Here is a 22,812-nt window from a genome sequence, read left to right on the forward strand (position 1 = left end):
GCCCCCACCAGCCTTCCTGGACCTCTTCTGAAGGCCGGAGGGGGGGAAAAGGCTTTGCTCCCCACCGCTAGCATTTAAAAGAGGTCCCCGGAGATTTCCCTATGGGCTTTCGTCTTGCGAAGCAAGCCCATAGGGAAATTCGTTTTGCGAAGCGCCTCCAAAACGGAAAACCCTTTCGTCTAGCGGGTTTTCCGTCTTGCGAGGCGTTCGTCTTGCGGGGTACCACTGTATTTAATCTACAATATAATATTATAGATTATGGCTGAATCTAGACACATCAAAAAAGCGTTTCAGGAATTCCCTCTCTACACGCAGCACCCCGCCAGGGGTATTGCATACCAAATTTCCAAGCAAATGTGGCATCACCAATAGCATCCCCACCAGATCTTGTTCAGGCACATATACCGTATTTTTCCATGTATAAGACGAGGTTTTTCCCCTAAAAAATAATGTAAAAAATTAGGGGGTGTCTTATACACGGATATATCTCTCCCCCCCCCATTTTCTTAAATCTGAGTCCCCCAAAATAGGGGATGTCTTATACATGGGGGCATCTTATAGATGGAAAAATACGGTATATTATTATTAATCTTACGGCCCATAACATAGATACAGAATAAAATACAGATTCATACAGACAACCCCCCAGGGAAGGGAGACCGAAGTGTTCTTTGTTTAGTCATGGGTATGTTGATCTTTGATTTGTATGACTACTGAAAGAAACTTTGCCATGGCTGCTGTGATATCATTGGACTTGTCGTCCAGAAGATATTTGACATGGTAGGCTTCGGATTGACCCGGCCGATTTGCCAATAGTGGTTTAATCAATGTGTCCCTTGCATTGTACGTAATGCAATAAAATATGCCTCATGCAGTTGAGTATATACGGTACAGTGGTACCTCAGGTTAAGTACTTAATTCGTTCCGGAGGTCTGTTCTTAACCTGAAACTGTTCTTAACCTGAAGCACCACTTTAGCTAATGGGACCTCCCGCTGCCGCCGCTCGATTTCTGTTCTCATCCTGAAGCAAAGTTCTTAACCCAAGGTATTATTTCTGAGTTAGCGGAATGTATGTAACCTGAAGCGTCTGTAACCCGAGGTACCACTGTATATGGAAGAAGGTGTTTCATTAGACACCTGGGCTCTGGAGTCCTCTATGGCTCTGTATGTCCACATTTGTATGTACTGTATGATACAGCGTGGCTAGGTTTCATTTATGGTGATAAATTTCCACAACCCCTTTTTATTATTGTTCATCTGGTCTCTTCTAGAATTGGTCTACCTGAGTTCTAGATCTAACAAATAAGCCTTTGGGCTGCAGAGTCTTTGAAGAGCAGGGTTTTCCAAGGTCTGGCACTTACCTGCCTCAGGTTGGCCGCCCTCGTTTTTAGGGGCCTCTGTTTCCTCCTCCATCATAGCAGCCAATGGCTAGAAAGCAGGATGGGAAATGTATCAGAAGGCATCAGCTTTGTTGCAGTTGACTGGAAGGAAGCATCCTCACTAACTGAGGCTGCACAAGACTCAGGGTTGGGGCACACAGCAGGGGATTCTGGGTTATGTGAAACTAGGCAAGGCCTCAGGAGTTTCTGGCAGATATTTCCAAGACAATGTGCATAGGAGCATGAAGAGGATAAGGAAAGAACCTCAATTTGTGGGTGGTTTATATAGGTCTCCAGAGAAGGATCTGGGGAGACAGGGTTGCCAACTCGCAGCCAACCTCAAGCTGCTATATCCTTAAGTCTTCCAAGGCTGGGAAAAATGGTTCAGTATCATCTTCCCTGCTAAAGAGCTGAAGAAGTCAGATTTACCTACCCCGTCTATTGTCCAAGAACAGAGCTATACTTTACATTAATTAATGCAGTAGGAATGATGTACCAGTAATTTGTATTTGCACATGCATAATTAAATGTTGACATGTCTGCTGCATTTTGTACTATGTTTTTAATGTAAACAAAATCATGTAATTAAATATTATATTTAAGATTTTCATTGTGTATTATGTGTTCGATGTTAGCATTATAAGGTATTATGTATATTTCATAAATTTACTTGTAAAACATATCACTATTACTACTGGCTACTACTGGCTGCTACTGGCAACAGCAGTTTACGGGCACAACTCCTCTTCCCCATATTGTAGCTCCCTTACCCATGGTCTCACTTTACAACATTGCACATTTATCTGCCCCACAGAAGCAGCAGCAGCAGATGTGGGCAAGAAAATGTCTACACCATGGGATCTGATAAACTGTTCCTCAAGGTTATAGTTGGAAAGGGGGAGCTAAGCTGCACAGCTGATATTTTTAGCAGACTCATGGCAGAATGCTTGAGAAAGAGGGCTGGAGCCTTCCAGCGGAGTGGATAAATTAAATGTATAGCAACAAGGAAGGGGAGTGGGGTGAGGAAGAGGTCTGAAATACTGCAAGCCACATTAACCCTTTAATTATTTTATTGTAAAGGCATTAACGCTTTAATTAAGAGCTAATTTATTCCTGATTCCATCACTCCTATCTGGAGGGCACTTGCCACGGCTCTCCCTGGGAGAGGCTGCTATGGTTACGAGACGATGATATGATACCCTCCTGTGTCATGATTGTTTCCCCACACCATCTCCCTTACGTTCTTTTTGTCATCCTGCCCTTTCTTGCGCTCCTTGTTTGCCATGACAACACCTGTCCGCAGCGTCTCAAACACAGGGTCACTTCGGTTTGCTGTGGAGTGAAAAGCAACAGCAGCAAAATTAGGCTGCTGTTTGTGGCAATGGAAGCCCACCTTTGGAAGGGGTAGAGGCTTGCAGCAGGTTACTTACCACCAGAAAGTTGTTCGGCACCGTATAATGGAGAGCTGTAAGCACGACGGAAACCTGGGGGCTGCAGGGCAAAAGAAGAGTGTGACGCACAAGTGAAAGGGAGAACCCAGCCTCGTCCAAAACTAAGGAAGAAGGACAACTCTTTCCTAAATACGCTGCCAGTAGACCAGCTTATCCTCGGAGAGGCAGGAACATCAATTTTTGGAAATATTTTCACGGGTTGCAGAAAAGGCCTCTGGTGATTCTTTGGGGACTACTGTGGAAGGGGCAAAACAGTTGGCCTAAAACGGTTGGCCCAGCCTGGGGCCCTCCAGGTATTGTTGGACTACATCCCTGAAGTAAATATTATGAACAGCTTGATTCAATGCAGTTTTCTTTTTCTTAACTTTTAAAAATTGCTTTTCAGATATATACCAACAGAAGAACAAAATACAACTCCCACCCTAGAGGAACAAGAATCTATCTCATGGATTAAAAAAATACACTTCTATAATACCGTGAAGATGCTATTGGTTCCACATCAATATAAAATGGTTTTTCTACATTTTCAAAAGCAATTATTGCAATATTCTCTGTCCTTGTAATTGGTTTTTTTTTTTTAAATGTAATCAAACTCAACACTATACCAGATCCATGCTTCTAATGACAGCACAAATTCTACCTGTTTTAGCTCGATTTACTCAAGCTGTAAGCCCTAAACTGCCCAGGAACACAAAAGTATTTTGAGCATACAAATTCTGTTATGTTCCCTATTAAAGCAATCAAAGAAATTTCTCAGTTCTCAAATTAGCATGTCTCTTTGGGGAAGATTTTATCTCCATGCCAAAACATTTCCCACCCTCCACCTTATGGTGGCCAAAGCAACCTCTGAACTTGGCGGCCCAAGCCTAAGGCACATGGCATATCACGTTAAGTGGCAGGAAGCTGGAACTTGGGCAATGGGGCCAGGCAGGGAATACTTACAATCTTGCCAAAGCAGCGCTGGAACTCCACATAGTGTTGGCAGCTGTGGTGGATGTGGGTTTTGCAGTTCTTGCAACGCAGCCCGTATTTGTTATTGACTACAGTAGAAAAAAAAAAAACAATCTGTTGGGGGCAATTTGGGCTGTAAGAGCCAACCCCCTGCCAACCGCGCCCCCCACCCCTGCAACTCCTGCAGACTAAATCATGAATTGGGAACCTGAGGTCCTCCCAGGGTCACTGGACTATAACTACCATTGTCCCTGGCCACACTTTGGCCACGTCGCCTGGGGCTATGGGAAGTGGAGACCAGCAACATCTGAAGGGCAAAATGTTTTCCCCATCCCTGGACTAAACTCGAGGTGTCTGCAGCACGCTCATGTCCTTTAACATGGGCCTGTCCAATCACACGTAAGACAAGATGGAAGGTGCCATTTCCCCCAACTGGTCTCACTTCAGTATAGAGCCCAGCTTGTGGGTGGTATGTGTGGATGAGCGGGGAAACTTCAACACTCCCTGAGTGTGTACCCTTTTGGCACTCTGAATCACACTGCATCAAGAGCTGTCAGGGCAGAAATTTTCAGTTCTGTGTGCAACTGCCCCATGGGGTGAGAACTGCAGCTTGGACCATTTTCTTGCCAATGAAGTAGCCTCAGGCTCTGGACTGGCCCTCCCCGCCCCCCCCCCAGCTGGCTGTTGGGCTCTTCCAGGCAGGCCGGCCTATAAAAAGGGCTCCTGACTAGTCTGAGACCTTGCCTAAGCAGCAATTCCTTTCTGGCTCTGGTACCCGTGGATCATTTCTTGCAGCTTAGCTTTGAGACATTCCCTCCTTATCTGTCTTACACATCTGTGTACATGATATTTTTGGAGGGGGGAGGGGCTGCATTTAAAACCAGTGTTTTCTTCTGCACTTGCATTGGTCTTAAGATTGTCAATGTCTGCTTTCAAAATACTGGAACTTACAACTGCCTCTGAGCAGGTGCAGAGTGGCTTTCCTTTATAAAGGAAAGGACCAGAAAAGTCTGGATAGGAAGGACATATCAGTGAAACATCAATTGCATTTGTGGGTGGGGGCTGACTTTAAATCCTGTTTCTGGCAACTGGCCAAGAGGCTGATTGGTGTCATATGGGACACCAATTGTGCTGGAAGAAATTATCAATGAGCAAACCCTTTTGCATCTCATGTGAATATCACAAGTCCTCACCTCATAAGAGAGAGCTGCATTATTCATTCCCTTTCCAGTCATAGGTATGCATGTCATGATACGAAGGGAGAAGATGACAGATGGATCATGTTGCAAATTCCCCAACCCCCAGTTCTTTCAAAACTGGGAAGGAGCTATGGCTATTAACTTCATTCCCTCCCTCCCTGTTACATTACAGTTCTCTTGAAGCAGCTCCAGTCACCTTGTACTCACTACAGCATAACAGGAAAGAGAGATGTGGGCTTTACCTTCTCAACTTTAAAATGACCACCTTGGATGATGAAAACTCATCTCTGACTCAGTGACATTTATTGGGGGGGGCGGGGAAATGCTTGTGTGTGTACCAACTATATATTTTGGAAAGTTGTTAATCCATTCACTATGCACTGCTTAAGATAAAGATAAAGGTAAAGGACCCCTGACAGTTAAGTCCAGTCGTGAATGACTCTGGGGTTGCGGCGCTCATCTCGCTTTACTGGCTGAGGGAGCCGACGTTTGTCCACAGACAGTTTTTCCAGGTCATGTGGCCAGCATAACTAAGCTGCTTCTGGCAAACCAGAGCAGTGCACGGAAAAGCCGTTTACCTTCCCGCCAGAGCGGTACCTATTAATCTACTTGCACTTTGACGTGCTTTCGAACTGCTAGGTGGGCAGGAGCAGGGACCGAGCAACGGGAGCTCACCCCGTCGTGGGGATTTGAACTGCCGACCTTCTGATCAGCAAGCCCTAGGCTCTGTGGTTTAGACCACAGCGCTACCTGCGTCCCAACTGCTTATGATAAGGTAGCCAAATTGGACACCATCTTGAATCAATTCGGTGGCCTGAAACTTTCACAATGGCACTATTTTAACACTGCTTTCAAAACTGTACTGGTTTGGGGGTTTCTTAGAATTCCCAAGCAATGTTGGGTATGAGGCTGCTAGTTATATATATGTGAGCCACCATCATATCCAGCATTTAGCCCAGGCTTCCTCAAACTTAGCCCTCCAGATGTTTTTGGCCTACAGCTCCCATGATCTCTAGCTAGCAGGACCAGTGGTCAGGGATGATGGGAACTGTAGTCTCAAAACATCTGGAGGGCTGAGGTTGAGGAAGCCTGATTTAGCCACACAATCCAGACCTTCTCCCATCTGCACCTTCTCTTCATCTTCATGACTCACCATCTCCCTGAAGCACATGCCTTCCCCATTCCCCCCATCCCCCTTCACTCCCTCTCCTTTACCCATTAAGGTTGCTCCCATTTTACAGACAGGACTCATGTGCCCAAGGTGGCCATGTGTCCTGATTTATAGGGGGCAGTTTATTATTTGGATGCCAGTCCTCTAGGTGTCCTCTTGGACTGACAAGCTGAAGCCTTGAAGTCGCCCATCAAGAGTTTGCAGCGCTCACCACTAGGACATTTCTATTTATAGTAAATCTTTCCAAACTTGCACCTATGCATATTTATCAAATATGCAAATTAGTGTTCTTTTTGTGTGGTGCACAATGTTTGGCAATGCATAACTGCCCATCGTATGTTTGTCTTTAACATGACAGACGGACATTCAGCAGTGAAACTTCCTCCCCCCACAACCACAGAGGTGCGGAGAGAGAAAAAGCCATGCTTGTCAGACTTCTGCCTGTTACGCCATTGCCAAAGGCCCAAGCACCCTGCCAGTAGAGGGACGAGGCAACCTTCTGAGCCCCACCATTCCCCCTGCAGCTCAACCCCCTCAGGTAGGACTCACGGACAATCATGCGGGCACAGACGTCGCAAAACTTGGGTTTTTTGAAGTAATGATCCTTGAATTTGTGAGGTCTGTCGTTAACTGGTTTCTCTGGCTCAGGTGGTGGCTCAGGCTCCTCCTCCTCTTCATCCTCTTCCTCCTCCTCATAGATGTAGTAGATGGGTCCTCCAGAGGGGCTGACCAGCTCCCCATTGGCCTGTGGTTCCTCTGGGGCAGGCTCCTCATTGGGCTTGCGTTGGAAAAGCTGCTTTAGCCGCTGCAGCTGAAGGTCCAGGATGGGGTGGGAGGGCAGGGTGGGATGGGGTGGGATGGGGGGTTGTGGACAATCAGCACTTGATCGATGCCAACAGGGAACCTTGGCAACCAGCGCCATTGGCATGCACGCTCCAAACTTGTCCATGAGTATCTCAAAAATGAGGCAAAGTGATGGTGGGGGGAGACCCATGGCAGCCCTTGGGTCTTTGGCAAACCCAGGGGAAGAGAACCCTGGATTGCAAGTAATGCAAACAAATGTCCAGTGAACATATAGAAGCAGCATGGTGGCAGCCATACAACTGCATGGAGACTGGACCACAGAGCTCACCCATTTGCACATAGTGGCTTTTCCTTGCACCACCCACAAACTGATGGTCTGCAGTGGCAGAAAACATCCAGTGGCCACATCTCAGGGGGTGGACGCCATGTCACAGAAACAATTTGCATTGTGGAACTCTCTCCATGCAATGGCATTCTAAGCAACTAATTAAAGATATTTTCTGTTTGAGTGGATTAATCATCTGCTTTTTAGCTATTAACCGATTAATAATAATTATTCTAAAAGCAGGTATATAGTTTCAAGTGCTTCACATATACTCATTGCAGCAATCCTTTTCCACAACCTTCTAGGGCAGAGCAGTACCGTATTGCATATTTTTGGGGGGTGGGGTGAAGCCTAGAGGCAGCAGTCTGCTTTCTAGGTCTGTGGGCAAAAGGTAGATTTCAAGTTGAACAGGGGGTGGGAGTGCTTGTTGACTCGGTCTGATTTTCTAAACAAACAACACAACACGAATAACTTCGGAGTAAATATGCACAGGATTACACTATAAGAAATGTGCTTTATTTGGGGGGGGGGTGCTTTAAACATAGTTTAAATGAATTGTGTGTATGCAGCCCAAGTTATTGTAGGTGTGCTCTCTTTAACTTGCTAATAATGCAAATAAAATTTTAAGTCCATGTGCCTATGACAAAAAACTCAAAAGGTATCACTGGGTGAAAGATCTCTGCACTGCAGGGGTTGGACAAAATGACCCTCATGGTCCCTTCTGACTCTACGATTCTGTGATTCTAAACCTGCTTTTGCGTGGGTGGGGGGAATAGATATCAAAAGATTTGCTAACTTACAATTTAACAACAAAGAAAAGAAAAAACCATCCAATCTTTTAATTATCATCTTCTGTTGCAAAAACATGGCAGAAGCAAGACAGCCTCAAAAAAGTAAAGGGCCCTAACCTTTGCAGCCTTGCTTATTTAAAACGGGCCCATACCAATTAGTCAACTAATTTTTTGGGTCATTAATGCACTGCTTAACACTTGCATTCCTAACTTTAAACAGCCAAACCCATCACTGATGCTTTGTGTGCCTTTCACTTAAGGTGCACCCCCCCCAATATATATTATTTCAGCCGTCAAGCTGGTACGATAAGTGGACTTGCCACCTTTGTGGCATATAGAATTTTAATGCAGAATCAAAAACTTACAGGAAGCTACCTCTGCCTGTTTTATCTTTACTCGTATTAGGAATGTAAGTCCCATCTCCTGAAGTTCCCAGCACTGGTCGTGGAAGCCAGCACAGCGCCACATGGATTGGCTGGAACAGTGGTGATGTCATCAACCCACTCCACAATCTCCTCCCACTGATGCTGCTTTTATATTAAAAGGGAGAGATGACACATGCACATTTAATCGAATAAATGTACATAATAAGATTCCAAAATAGTAATGGCAGAAAGTCTGCTGGAAAAATATGGGGAGGGGAGACACAGGCTATAGAGCCATCATTCAATTCACTAGCCCAGCAGTTGGCAACTTTTTCCTATAGACCTTATGAATCATAAATTGTCTTGTTAGACAATTTAATAATTTTTTGTACAAGCATATGCATCTCATATTTTAATAATCACAGCATATAGTAGCTTTTCTACTGCAATGGATGTGTGTGTGTGTGTGTGTGTGTGTGTGTGTGTGTGTGTGAGATATTGTAAAAAACATGTTTTCCTTTACCACTGGCATCATCAAAACCAGCACCAACTGTGAAATCATGGGCCCTGGACCAGTCTCTTGTTAGCCTACTCCAGCCCTGGTCAAAAGAGTCTGAAGCGCCGCCATCCGGTAAAAAACAACAACTCAAGAGCAAGGTCAAGTACAGGCATTTCCAACTGTTCCACAACTTTTCTCTGGAGCTGCTGGACAGATTGTAAGAGGAGTAGTCCTGTGTTAGTCCCTTGTAGCAAAACCAATAAAGGAGTCTTTCATCACCTTACAGACTAACAAAGCATAAACTTTCATGGACACAGGCCAATTTCATCAGACACCTTATGTAAAATTTAAAAGAGAAAATTGTAATCTGAGAGCTGAATGGCAATGAGATGCAAAAGTTAAAGTTAATGATTATTAGAGCTTTAATATATGTTAGCCACAGCTTTAATCTTTTACAGGGGCAGATTGGTGAAAATGGCTGGGACACTTGTATTAACACCTACAGTGGGGCAGGAAACTATTTTGCAAGAAACCATTGCCGATACATAAATCCTGGCATTATTCAGCTAATTAACACAATACTGGAATAAAAACAGAGCTCCTCCAGCGTAGAGCTCGTGGTGGAACACGTTCCTCCGCACAGGCCAGCCCATCCATCTCCTTGATTGGCACCTGGGGGTGTGCCACTACCTCTGAATTCCAGTTTTTACACCACCAGTAACCTCATCCCACAGATGTGATAAAGTTCATTTTGACCCTGAGCAGTGCAGTTTGTGAAAGGCAGGGGCGGCGAGGGGGGCAAGGGGAAGCGTCACTGACCCAGATGTTGCTTCTGCTGCCAGGGAGGGCAGCCAAGTCAGCTCACAGAGGACTCCTGGGGCATCAGTAAACTGGAAAGCATGCAGTCAGCGCTGCTTGAAATGCAACCCCACTCCTATGGTTACAGACGCTAACATGTCCCAGGGGAGGAGAACCGGCCAATACTCATCTCTCCTGCATTCATTCACATACACCTATTTGTGCGCACACAGGGTCTCCTGGGATCTTAACATTTGGCAGTGGAATCAAATGTGGAAATTCTTGCAGAGCTTGGGTTACTGCCGCCAGTTTCAGCCACCACAGAAAGCTAAACAGGATAACTGAACCGACAACTCTTGAGCTGTGGCTCAGGATCTTTCAAAACATTGTGTCAGAACACAAATTCTCTGTTGAGAGACTTGATTGTTATCAGCTAAAGAACGGGAAAGTTGCTAGAGGTAGGGGAATAGCCTTGTGCTTCTCCTGAAAAGGAATTTGACCTGAATATTCCATGTGAGCGATCAAAAACTCTCAAGGAATGTGTGTATTAGAGATATGCTCCAAGAGTCAGTTTCCCTCTGCTGTTGCTATCATGTCTCTATCCCATGGGAATTAAAAAGAAAAGACACATTAGTGGTTCCTTCAAAGAGGAAGGAGATCTGCTCAAAGGAGGCGGTGTGTCTGCCTCAGTTCTAATTGCAAGAATTCAATTACTGCCCCTAGAAGCTGCATATTTCCCTGCCAGCTAATTTTCACACACTACCTGGTGCTGGAGAAGTCCGTTCCAGGGAAGCCAGGCAGCATCCCCCTTCACAGAAAACCCAAAGCACTCCTGCATATTCACCATTGCTGGATAGTGCCAGAACAGATAACGGCAGATGCAGCACAGAACAGTGAGTGGCAAAAAAGACTAAGCTGAGAATCTGGAAGCTTCTTGTTCAGATCTCATCTCTGCCATCTCTTGAGTCTCTAGCAGGGACTGAGGCAAGCCCCACTTTCAGCCTCAGCCCCCTCATCTGCAACTGCCCTTCTTCTATAGAACAGCTTTCCTGTTGAGATACAACCAACATCCATTACCTGAACTTTCCAGAAACAACTGAAGGTATTTTTGTTCTGATGGGCCTCCGCAGCTGGATAAAGTCTTTGCCATGTGGTTCTACTTGACTGGGTTTTAGTTTTGTTTTAAATGCATCAGATGTGGGTGTTTTTTGTGGGGATCTAACTTTTTTTGCTGTTTTTTAAATGTGCATTGCCTGAAAACTATTGTATAGAAGGTGGTCATATTTAAGGTGATTGATAAATTAACAATGATAAAAAATAATGTCTGTGATAATACTGGTCTGCCTTAAAGGGCTACTATGAGAAATACAGAGAATGTACATGAAACACTTTGAACACTTAAGAAAAGGTGAATCTATGCAATGTTTTGTGTGCACATGTTAAATGCATGCTAAAGAACAGGGAAGACTGGATTATCAGGGATATTTCTAATTTGAGCACACATTTTTAAGGCCCCCCTCACTCCACTCCACTTTACCCTTGCAATGCCTCTGATTTTCCATGTGTTCCTGTTCTTGCAATTCAGAATAATCTTCTATGCATTTAAAAAATAATAATTTTTGGCATATAAATCACATGACAACTCTATAAAGTAGGCTATGCTTCCTATTTTACAGATATGGAATGGCTGAAAAATAGTGATGTGTCCAACACACCCCATGACAAGAGTATGAGCATGGTGTGATCTGAAGCCAGGACCTACTACAGTGTTGAAGTTAAACGCTTTTATCTACTGCCATGCACTGCCTGCAGACATGCATAACAGCCGCAAGAGACAACCAGCACTGCCAAGTTGGCTGTCTTGATTACCGTAAATGGGCCTAGCAGCAAGAAAACTAGTAAGCAGTCGGGGATGTAATAAACAGTGTTGGATCCTTAGGGCTGCCATACATCACGAAAAGTGGCGGCTTTGTCCTGGATTGAGAAATAGCTCAACAATTTGGGGTCTTTTTTTAAAAAGTTCAACAACCAGGGTGTCTTGGTTTTTACTTTTTGAAATATGGCAACCCTAAGATCTTTCTTTCCCCACCTTTGGAATGAGGCACCACGCAAAATATGGGCAGCAAAAAGCAGAGGCAACTTTGAATTTGGAGAAAGGCAGAGAGCTGAAAGTTTAGAGCTGTGAGTTTACTGATTGGTGCTTTGAGAATCTGATGCAGGATCAATGCTTTTGCTGATTGCTTTTATTTGCTTACACTAGGCACTGTTTTTATGTGTGTAAACAAAAATGGATATGAGAACGATTTATGTTTCCAGTACCCTCGTCCAAAGGAAACTAGAATATCATGCCCTCCCCTGAATGGTGAGTTTAACATTAGTTCTGCAGACATACATGATTTGATTGCTGAAGAAATTCCTGCCCCATAAAAGAAACATATTTAATTCTTTTGAGACCCAAGAAAGACATGCTACTAATTTCAATGATCTCCTTGTTTTTCCACAGGCAAGCTTCATTGCTCATAAAGACCCACACATCTCCATAAAGTACTGGTAGTAGTGGTTTGCTTAAAGTAAAAGTGATGCCACAGAGCAGGAATAGCCAACATGCTGCCCTCCAGATGTTGTTAGCTCTTAGCTCCCATTAGTCTCACCACTGGCCATGCTGGCTGGGGCTGATGGGAGCTGGAGTTCAGGAACATTTGAGGGACACCATGTGGCTATCCCTACCGTAGAGGAATTTAATCTTTGGCACAGATGTGTTTTACAGTGTCTGTGTACCTCATTTCAGCAGTGTGCAGAGTTGAGAGTATAAATTGGACATTTGCTAAAAGGATATCAAAGTATGACTCTGGATAAGCCAGCATGGCCTATTGCTTTCTAATAGTGGCTTCGTAGAGTAAAACTTCACAGATGTGTCTGTCTATGCTGATGCACAGCTGCACCAATCTGGGAGCCCCAATCAGGCTGACCCACTGTGGGCCAACATGGGGATCACCTACCCTGCACCTGGTTCTGAATTAGTTCTGCAGCGGGGCTAATATTTCAGGGTTGTTGTTTTTTTTATTAAAAAACACCTTACTAAATATACAAACAGAAGGGAAGAAACTGTCCGAGAGCTGGAGGGGTGGGGTCTAGGGGATGGTCCTTCACAAATGACTTCTCTTGCAACCCTGCATAATTGTTTTCTCCACTCAGAGGCATTTATCCTGCAGAGTACTGCTTCAGGGGTGAGGCCTGACAGCTCTGGATAGCTCTGGACCATCCAACCCAACTTACAGTGATCCGTGGCTGTCTCAACTCAACTTGCTGATGCTCAAATCCCTCTGAATAGGGCTGGTTTGGTACTTGGCTGAATCCAGTACACAGCTCGTGTGTGTGTGTGTGTGTGTGTGTGTGTGTGTGTGCATGCGCACATGTGTGTATGTGTCTACAAGGAGCTCTGTTTGCACTTCCATCCTAATGTGTCCAAAGGGAAACTCAAATGGGAAGATGTGCAGGTTACCTAAAGCCAGCACGGGTTCCCCCTATGAGATTCCTTTTAGACACAATACATTTGTTTACTGGCACTTTGTGCAATGCCTAAACTTATCTAGTCTCTGCCAACTCTTCCAAATTTCAGCAAACTGTTCAAAATTCCAGACTTCCACAGAATTACACAGCTTGAATACATTTGTATGCTTCACTGGAACAATACATTCCCTCCAAGGCAGAACTTTGACCTCTGTGCTGCAAAATTCCCAGCATGCCTTGCAGATTTAGACCAGGATCCAAAACAAAAGCACACCAGAAAAGCAATTTCCCCCACCAAAAGGCAGGTTGGGGCTTGAGTTTCTTGAACAGCAACCTTCCATACAGCAGGACAAACCATTATGGCAGAACATTGGACTAGATATTGTTCTATCCCATTTGAAATGGTTCTGCTTGTCTTAGAATTGTGATGCTTTTATCTGAAGGGGGCATATGGCTGACAATATGTGACATCATTGTTGCATCTACCAACGGGATGGGTTCAAGATCCTTGTATTAATTTGCAAACCCTGGAACAATTTAGGTCCAGGGTCCCATAGGGACCATCCCAACCTGTATATCCATCTCAGTCACTGAACTCATCCATAGGAGCATAGCTGGTTGCCTTCCAAATTGGTGAGGCTCATTTGACATTAACACAAACCTGAGGTTTTAGTGCCACCAGCCTAGCCCTGTGGAATGCTCCTCCAATAGAAATCCGTCAGGTGTCTTCTATATTGACCATTAAACATTCCTGAAAATTTCTTTGCCATGAGCCCTAGGCAGTCAATTAAGTTAATCACTTTCTGTAATGCTTAGTTGGTGATCTGTGTTCCCCCCCCCCATGTATGTTTTTTATTGTGTATAAATAATGGTAAACTGCTTTGATATTTTTAGTGAAACTGCAGTCTATAATTTTTTTACAAACAAACAAATAAACCTGTTTTTCTAATTTTATGTTCCATTGTTGTAACCCGACCTAGGACTTACGGTGAAGGGCAGGCAATAAAGCTAATAAATAAATAAATAAATAAATAAATAAATAAATAAATAAATAAATAAATAAATAAATAAATAAATAGATGGCCTACACGACCCCCAGATTTATGAAGAGGAAGAGGAGTCTGGATTTGATATCCTCCTTTATCACTACCCTAAGGAGTCTCAAAGCAGCTAACATTCTCCTTTCCCTCCTTCCCCCACAATGAACACTCTGTGAGGTGAGTGGGGCTGAGAGACTTCACAGAAGTGTGACTGGCCCAAGGTCACCCAGCAGCTGCATGTGGAGGAGCACGGAAGCGAACCCGGTTCACCAGATTACGAGTCCACTGCTCTCAACCACTACACCACACTGATTCTGATGCAAGTAGATAAATGGGTACCATTGCAGCGGGAAGGTAAATGCCATTTCCGTGCACTCTGGTTTCCGTCACAGTGTTCCGTTACGCCAGAAGCGATTTAGTCATGTTGGCACATGACCCAGAAAGCTGTTGGCGGACAAACGCCAGCTCCCTCAGCCTCAAAGAGAGAAGAGCGCTGCAACCCCATAGTCGCCTTTGACTGGACGTAACTGTCCAGGGGTCCTTTACTTTTACCTTTTACTAAAAAAAAAAAAGGCAGGCAACTTTTTGAAAACATCATGCCAATTGCCCTGGTGTATGAAGAGTGTTTTGTTTTGTTTTTCTGAATGAACACCCAACCTAGACAGGCTGGCATTTATTTTGTTATTTTAAAGTTTTAAAATTCTGGTTTGTTAGAAACCCATGGGTTATAGATTGATGGCTTTCTGTTCAAGAAAACATGTTGTTCTTAAATCCATGTTAAATACCCATTCTTTAGTAGCTTCTTTGGATCATGGCAAAAAGATAACTGGTTATATTTAAAGTTGGACAAGCTGGCCCAATGGCAACCATAACCTTCAGGGAAACCATGAGAAGAAAGTGTGCCATACTCTGTGCTCATAGAAATAAGGCAACATCAATGGCTCTTCCCAAGACTTACATCTCAGGGTTCCAGACAGGTACATTGGTGGTTTGTTGGGATGGGATGTCCTCAGCCTAAACTGCAAAGGGCAGGATATTCCCATCTGATTGGTTGCAGCCACTGTGGCCAAAACAGGCCAAAGTCAGAAGGTTCTGGCATCGTAGGACATTCTTAAGGAGGACTGAGTCCTTCCAAGAAAGACCCCAGGGCTGATTGTGGAGGAATTGGGACACAGAAATGGGAGTCACCCCACCCTTGTCCTCCCAGAGTACAGCCCACAACAGAACTTACCCCTTCAGTCGATTTCCCCCCTTCAGATGTGGGTGATGCAGGTGGCTCAAGAATTTCTTTTTCTGTCATACTGCATGGGGAAGAAAGCAGGTGCAACAATAAAGATGCAAAGACATAACCCAGGCACCTCCACTGTTTGTAGCAGGTGGGAGCCAGAAACCCGTGGGACGGGTGGTGCTCACAGCATCAATTTCAGGTGAGTGTGTGTGCGCGCGCACACTCATTATTAGCAATGTCCCCAAACTCAGACCCCACTTGATCAACAATCCTCCATCAAAGTGGGCCGGGGAGGGGGATTTCCATAACAGGAAACCACAAATTCCTAGGTTAAGCTTCCAACCTGGTGCCCTTCCAATGTTTTGGACAACAATTTCTCCCAAAGCACCTGGAGGGTAACAAGCTGGTGAAGGCTGACCTGGATGTTTTCCAGCACCAGGAGTCTAGCAAATAGGAGCCTTGGGATGGAAAGGGTGAAATTACACCACAGGCATCTTTGCGGGTGAATGGCTGGTGAAGGCGATACAGGTTGGCTGGGCTTGAAGCTAACCAGGACTTAGCTCTGGCACCTGTAAAAAGAACACATGCAGAGTGCCTCTCCTCCCACTAGTATTGCCACTTTTTAACTGGTAGGCTAGGGATAGTACAGCATTCTCTACCATCGGTGGGATATGAGAGGTGGAATCTGAAGGGGCTTGTTGAAACTATGGATTTATCTAGTTGCATTTTTAAAACTATGAAATAAGAGTTGGCAATCAAATGAGGGCTAGGGCATTATTACCTACACAGGAATTTCTATTTTCAAAAGTGAAACAAAACATTCCATGTGGTATATTTCTGTAGAATAACTCGCAGGAAAAAGGAACAGTTTGAAAAATCTGGATGCCCTTTCCTGACATTTATGAAATTGAATAATTTGATGCCTTCTCTGCTGAAATGAAATAAGGCTGTAATATTTTAGAAGGTGGTATGTGGACACTGAAGTTTAAAGACTGCAGAAATAAATGAAATCATGTATTACTGTTGATTATATAAAAGTATGCAATTTAATATTTATTAAGAAAAAATGGCGGGGGGGAGCAGGGAACCCTCACCTTTAAAGTTCTTTCATCACAACCCAACACATATTATTTAACCAGAAGCAGAGCTGACTGAGAAGATGCATGCAGTTCTGAGGAACAGCTGAGAGTGATTAAAAAGGGGTTTGGATTTTTGAAAAAAGGTATTTGGAGGAAGGGTGGAATATAAATTTAATGTCCTTTCTGCTGCTTGACTGATCAGTAGGAAGGTATGTTGTGGTTCATACAAGATTAGGCAGTGGGCCAGAAGCCGGCAGTGAACAAAACCCAAGACAGTATAAGCACATTCCCCAAGGCCTCTTGGAGATTATGCATAATGGCTAGGGAATATAATAAACTCAACCAAGAAATTCACATTTCCCCAGGATGTGCAGAGCCTCTTATACTGCCTTAGGGCAGGGATGGGGGAACCTGGGGCCTCCAAATGGTGTTGAACATTTAACTCCCATCAGCTCCAGCAAGAACCGTCACTGGTGAGAGATGTTGGAAACTATAGTATAGCAACACCTGGAAGGCTAAAGGTTTCCCATACTAGGAGTAGGGTATGTAGACCCACAACTACCAGTACTCCTGGGGCTCCTGATAAATCCTCTAGTTTTATTTCTTTTCTTTCTTTACCAACTAAAGCTGGCAAAAGAGTAGGCCATTTCTAATCCCGGGAAATGTGGTTGGGTCAAGATACTGAGAGCATCTTCAAGATACTGAGAGCTAACTCTTCTCCTACACTTCACAAAAGAACTACAGTTCTCGTGGTTTCTTGAGAGTTGAATGATTATTAAACCAGTCAAAATTTATAATACAATCTCCTCAGAGGGAAACATTAGGGAAACAGTTGCACAATTTTCCACATAGGGACTTATTTGATCTAGTGAGGCAGAAGAGAAATTCACAAAGAGATCACCCCCTTGGCTTCTACTGCTCACTAATTTCCCCAAGAGGTTATGGGGAGAGCTAACCAGAGTTCAACATACTGTAGTTAGAACAAAATCAGGATTTCTAGGAGAAATTCATTCTGAAACCAACTTATACTTTAAAAAGACCCCCAGAAATGCATTATTACCTGGTTAATGTTTGAAGAGAGCAGATGGATTGCAGCACTGGAAAAGGTATAAACAAAATACTTCATTTCTATAAACAGGCGCTGGGAAGCCCTGCTTCTTCGTCCTGGCTGTATATGGACAGGCTGGGATTACTCAGTGGTGAGGGAAAGACACTCCGAGGTCTTTTTCTTTTATTATTATTACTTTTTCAAATGTTTAAGCCCTGGTGTTGTAAAAGAGGTGCTGGCACTGAGCCCTGACACACATTAAGTGCTGACCAAAAGTAGACACGCTTCCTCACCTGCCTAAGCTGTCTAAAAACCACCAGCCTGCACAATTCCCCAAAAATTTCCGAAGGAGCTCCTCTTCCTCAGCAGAATAACTGAGCCCCATAAATATCAAACTGGGAAGAAATTATTTGTTGATATGGGCCATTTCCCCCACTCAGCAAACCACCTCCCAAACCTTTATGAGAACCAGGAGTGGCCAACGGCAAGCATGGCCCATGCCTGTCATTAATAGCCACGTCACACTGTCAGGACATCAGCAGAAAAGCATTTCGGCTGTCCAGTGCGTAGCTGCTCCCAAGTGCCTGTGCCCACAAACGGACTCAGAGGTTCTGCAGCAGTCATAGCACCCCTCCGCCTCGCATTCCTAGAGGTTTCCTCACGGCTGCCTGGCTGTCTGCTTGGACACTCACGTAAGCTGCACATTTGCTGGGTGGTGCAGACAGGCAGCAGAACACACTGTTGTACAACTCTCAATGTGTAAAGCAGATATAACTGCCCAAGGGCAAAAAGTTATTTGCATTTAAAGCCTACATTTAATCACCTCAGGGCAGCTATGAGGGCCACAAATAGTCTTCACCTCCTTCCCCCCCCCTTTAGTATCAATTTTAATTAAGATATTTTTTAGAAAACAGCAGTTTTTTTAAAAAAAGCATAATGTGCTAATTCCGTTTTCTTTCTCAGAACTGCTTTATAGCAGGTGCCTTAATATTCTTTGCTTTAGACTTTTAGTGGGAATCAACCCCCTGTGAAAGCCAGGCAACCGTGCTGCAAAAATGGAAAAGTACTTTAGGAAGTCTTGATCTTTCATTTCTAAAAGCACAAACCTAAAACTTGTAGATCCCAACACATACCCTCTTGCCTGTGGATCACCACAAAGCACAATTATTTCCGCAGAAACGGTCATCTCCCCACCCTCTTCCAGAAAAGGCACTTCGGCCATTTTAAACCTCCATGGACTGAAACATGCATATTCCTCTACCTCTGAAAGCAAGTGGCTGAAAGTGGGTAAAAGGAACTGCCTTGTTTCCTTTTTGAGGCATGGGTGGCATCTTTCATGGTTCTAAGTTCTGGGACTGAGAAATTTATGCCTCTGTGAGCCAAGAGCAGATGATAGTGGTGGAGGCTGGAGAGAGAAAAGACACACTTACCTTCAAGAATAAAGGACACACACTTCCTGCAGGTTAAATCCTTCCAAAAGTATCAGGCAGTCCCCACAAACGCAGCTCTCCCTTCGTCCTGCCCAACATCTCACTTTAGAGATCCATGGGGGATAAAGATTTTCCCCTTCCTGACTCTTAGCATGTAAAAGTTTGCCGTCCCAGCACCACAAAGAACTTGAGTGACAGGAGAGGGGGAAAGACAGCTGCCATCTATTGGGAGGGCTGACATGGAGAAATTGGACACTGAATAGCAGCTTGAACATGGCTTGTGGGCCAAACTGCCTGAGACAGCAACACAAAAGCTCAGTTGGGAACTGAGGAGGGGAGGGAACTGTTCAGATATTGACATAGAAATGAGGCAGATCCATTGGCCTAGGAGCTTTTGAACAGAAATCACTGCCTGGGATACAGCCTCCAACTGACCTCAATGCTGCAAATAGTGCACCTTGACAGAGTATCTCAGGCCATAACATAGCATCACAGACAGCTAGCCAGGAACACACAATCCCACGGGGCTTCCTAATTTTCATAGATGCCTTTCTGTACAAACCTATCTTCCTTATGCAAGAGTGCAGCCTATCAGTAACACATTATGAACAAAGGTAGGTAGCCGTGTTGGTCTGCCATAGTCAAAATAAAAAAATTCCTTCCAGTAGCACCTTAAAGACCAACTAAGTTAGTTCTTGGTATGAGCTTTCGTGTGCATGCACACTTCTTCAGATACACGAAAGCTCATACCAAGAACTAACTTAGTTGGTCTTTAAGGTGCTACTGGAAGGAATTTTTTTATTTTTACATTATGAACAAGTTTGCTTTCTGTTCTCCATTGCCTTTAACACCTGACGGATTCTGCAGCCATCCTAACGTGACCATTTTTTCTCAAGTTTGTAAGGCACCTGACATCAGTGTTGATTCAAGAAAAAGGAAAGCAATGTTCAGAGCAGAATCCCCCCCCCCCCGCCCAATCTAGCTCTGTAAAGGGCAAGCCATTCTGTTTTATACCAGCCACAAATATTTACTTGCTTTTCGCCAACCAACCCAATAAAGGAAATCAGAGGATCAACATGCTTCATAACTGATGCAGTTTAACTTCTCAAGCCGCAGGCTAGCTCTAACAGACTGCCCTTTCCCTTGAGTTTCACCCATGAAGTCTGGATAGAGATTACAGAGTACACAGGAAGAACACAGGAAGCTGCTTTAAACCCTGTCAGGAGATTTGTCCCTCTCGCCTGGTACTGTCTAATCTGGCTGCAAGAGGCAATCTCAGGGTTCTTAGCACCTGTTAGCAGAGATCCTTTGCTTAAACTGGAAGTGCCAGGGATTAAACCTGGGATCTTCTGCATGCTATGGTGAACAACAAACTGACCCCATCTGGCTATGGAGCAGATGAATCATATACACCTAGAACTTCAGAATTGTATTTCTATGTAAAGTGCCATATACACTGTACGTCTACAGTCCAAGACTGGATAGGTTTGTCTTTTTAAAAGGCCCTTGCCCAATGAAAGGAACCCACATGTTTTAACCTACCTATTATAGATAATAATTAATTGGGGATGAGGATAATGATGATGATGATGTGTGTGTGTGTGTGTGTGTGAAGGCTGAGAAATAGGAGTTTGCTTAGGCATCCCACTGAGATGATGACAGAGGAAATAGATTCAAATCAATGAACATCTAGATCACAAGAACTAACTTAGTTGGTCTTTAAGGTGCTACTGGAAGGAATTTTTTTATTTCATCTAGATCACAGCTCAGGATCTTAGTCAGTTGGAGATCTGTAAACTGTAAACTGTAGCAGCAATGGGGAGGCAGCGACTGGGAGTTCCAATGGTCAAGGGTTGGGGAAGTGGCACACAGATCTGTGTCCTTCCACAAGGCTAGAAGAAGAATGAATTGTGAAAAATGAACAGACATGTCATTTCATTACTTTGCATTATTTATATGGGGCTAGATTCAATTGAATAGTTGTACTAGGCCGCTGAAAAGCCCCCACAGCACAGTGGGGCTTTCCGCCTTCCATCTGACCTCCCCCCCAAAAAAACCTGATGTGAAATGGTTAGGCTAAGGAATATTGCACTGGGAATTCACATTTTGCAAAGAGCATCACAAATAGAAGTAATGGCGTGAACAGAACCAGCATGTCTCTGGTTATAAGGGTGGGTGGGGATTCAATTCACCTGGCCAACTAGGTCAAAATAATCCCTGCCAGGAAGAAGGATGGATCTGCCCCAGGTCTCTGTGTGCTACAGTTTCACATGGATGAAGACTATGATTCTAACATCCCAGACTTCATGTCTCTTGCTTATGTATTTTGTCTAGTTTTAATTTCTAAACTTAAAAGATGTGGAAGATGAATGTTGCCTCGATGTTACAGTCTCCAAATCTGGAAACTCTTACCTCTAAATCCTAGATGTGTGGTAGCTGCTATGGTGAGCTGCAGACATTCAAAGGTATTCTGGTTTAGCATTCCATCTCATGTTCCTGGACACTGAGAAAATACCCTGGGATCCAAGCTAAGCCTTGATCTCCTTAACCAAAGTCACCAAAGTTTTGGCTCTATATCTTGAGTAGGTTTTCCCCTGCCTGATTCCTAATGTAGCACATAAATAGCAACTTGATTTTCAACTTCTCTTTTGCTAGCTGCAGAAGAAGAAATCTTTTGAGGCTGTTTTCCCATTTGCAAAAAAACACAAGATTTTGGACTTTAACCTTGCTAAGAGCCTTGAAATGTCTTTTTTTCTTAAAGCCACGTAATTCAAAGATCATACTATTGGTTGAAGGTTGAACTAGTTGTTACACTCAATGAAAGGTTGCTACCAAAATCACCCCAGCCTTGTGTTGAGCTCTCCCTGTAAAGTTTAACCATCCTTAGCCAAGATTTTCCTCCACCCCTATTAGGCAGGCAAAAGTATAAGTCGCATGGATGTCATGGTGGGGTGCTTCTTCAGCAGCAGACTCATGTGCAGTGAACACCTAGCTCCCTTCTCCAAATGGGTGGCATTATTTTTATTTAAAAGAACTGTAGAAAGTTGTCTTCATTTTTAGCAGTATTCTTTGCTAAAAATTGGAAGCAAGCCTAAGCATACAGTCAATTCATATTTGGCCTTTAAAAGATCTACAACCTAGACAATGCAATGGAATAGTCATATGTGCTTTGACTTCAGGAGAATACAGCTGAAGTTAAGCGTGGTTTGGAAGCTTGAGATAATGAGGGAAATGTGAGAATCTCTTACGGTAAATGCTGGATGCATTCGGATGTTAACCTTAAATCAGAGATGAAGTACTAAGTGGACAAGCATTGGGCTCATACACTCTCACTTCCCTCTCTTCCTCCAGTGAGGGAGAACACTGGAAGCACCTGTTTCCATTTTCAGCTAACTGCAATTGGTCACATTACACTTTTCTTACCTGATGTGTCTTTGTAACAGATGTCATTTTGTACATTTTTAAAAATTAAAAATAAAAGCGCAGTAGCCAGGACCAAAGGGATGAGCTTCACACAGCATTTCACCTGGTTCTTGCAGGTGCTTCGCTGCCCTGCTATTCAGGTACCCAAGTGTCAAATACCAGCCATCTGTCCCTTCCTAGATAATTTCCCGACAGCTCTCCACCAACCTTGGGTCCAAGCAACATGCCTGGGTTAACTCTGGTGAAAGACAATGTGGCCAAGCCACGAGGGTCTGACCATTGTGCCACCCAAAAGAGAAAGAGAGGCAGGGAGAAAGCAGC

General features: G+C 44.1%; 1 protein-coding gene across 7 annotated transcripts in view; it reads right to left on the reverse strand.

Moving 5' to 3' along the window:
• Nucleotides 1-19,391, reverse strand: part of STAC3 (SH3 and cysteine rich domain 3) — a 31,794-nt gene extending 12,403 nt beyond the window's left edge. For 2 of the 7 annotated variants that reach the window (XM_083486733.1, XM_083486734.1), the window contains exons 1-7: nucleotides 17,651-18,094; nucleotides 15,515-15,584; nucleotides 6,701-6,962; nucleotides 3,773-3,870; nucleotides 2,810-2,870; nucleotides 2,620-2,711; nucleotides 1,362-1,428 (exon numbers count right to left, since the gene is read on the reverse strand). In XM_083486733.1, the coding sequence (XP_083342859.1) occupies nucleotides 1,362-1,428; nucleotides 2,620-2,711; nucleotides 2,810-2,870; nucleotides 3,773-3,870; nucleotides 6,701-6,962; nucleotides 15,515-15,583 (649 nt within the window). In that variant the 5' untranslated portion in view covers nucleotide 15,584; nucleotides 17,651-18,094. Of the gene's footprint in view, nucleotides 1-1,361; nucleotides 1,429-2,619; nucleotides 2,712-2,809; nucleotides 2,871-3,772; nucleotides 3,871-6,700; nucleotides 6,963-15,514; nucleotides 15,585-17,650; nucleotides 18,117-19,068 lie in introns of those variants that run through there. The other 5 variants (XM_083486731.1, XM_083486732.1, XM_083486735.1 and 2 more) reach the window with 5 other exon arrangements.
• Nucleotides 19,392-22,812: the final 3,421 nt, after the last annotated feature.

Source organism: Podarcis liolepis (assembly GCF_965112155.1).
Source record: "Podarcis liolepis genome assembly, chromosome: 2".
Classification (NCBI taxonomy): domain Eukaryota; kingdom Metazoa; phylum Chordata; class Lepidosauria; order Squamata; family Lacertidae; genus Podarcis; species Podarcis liolepis.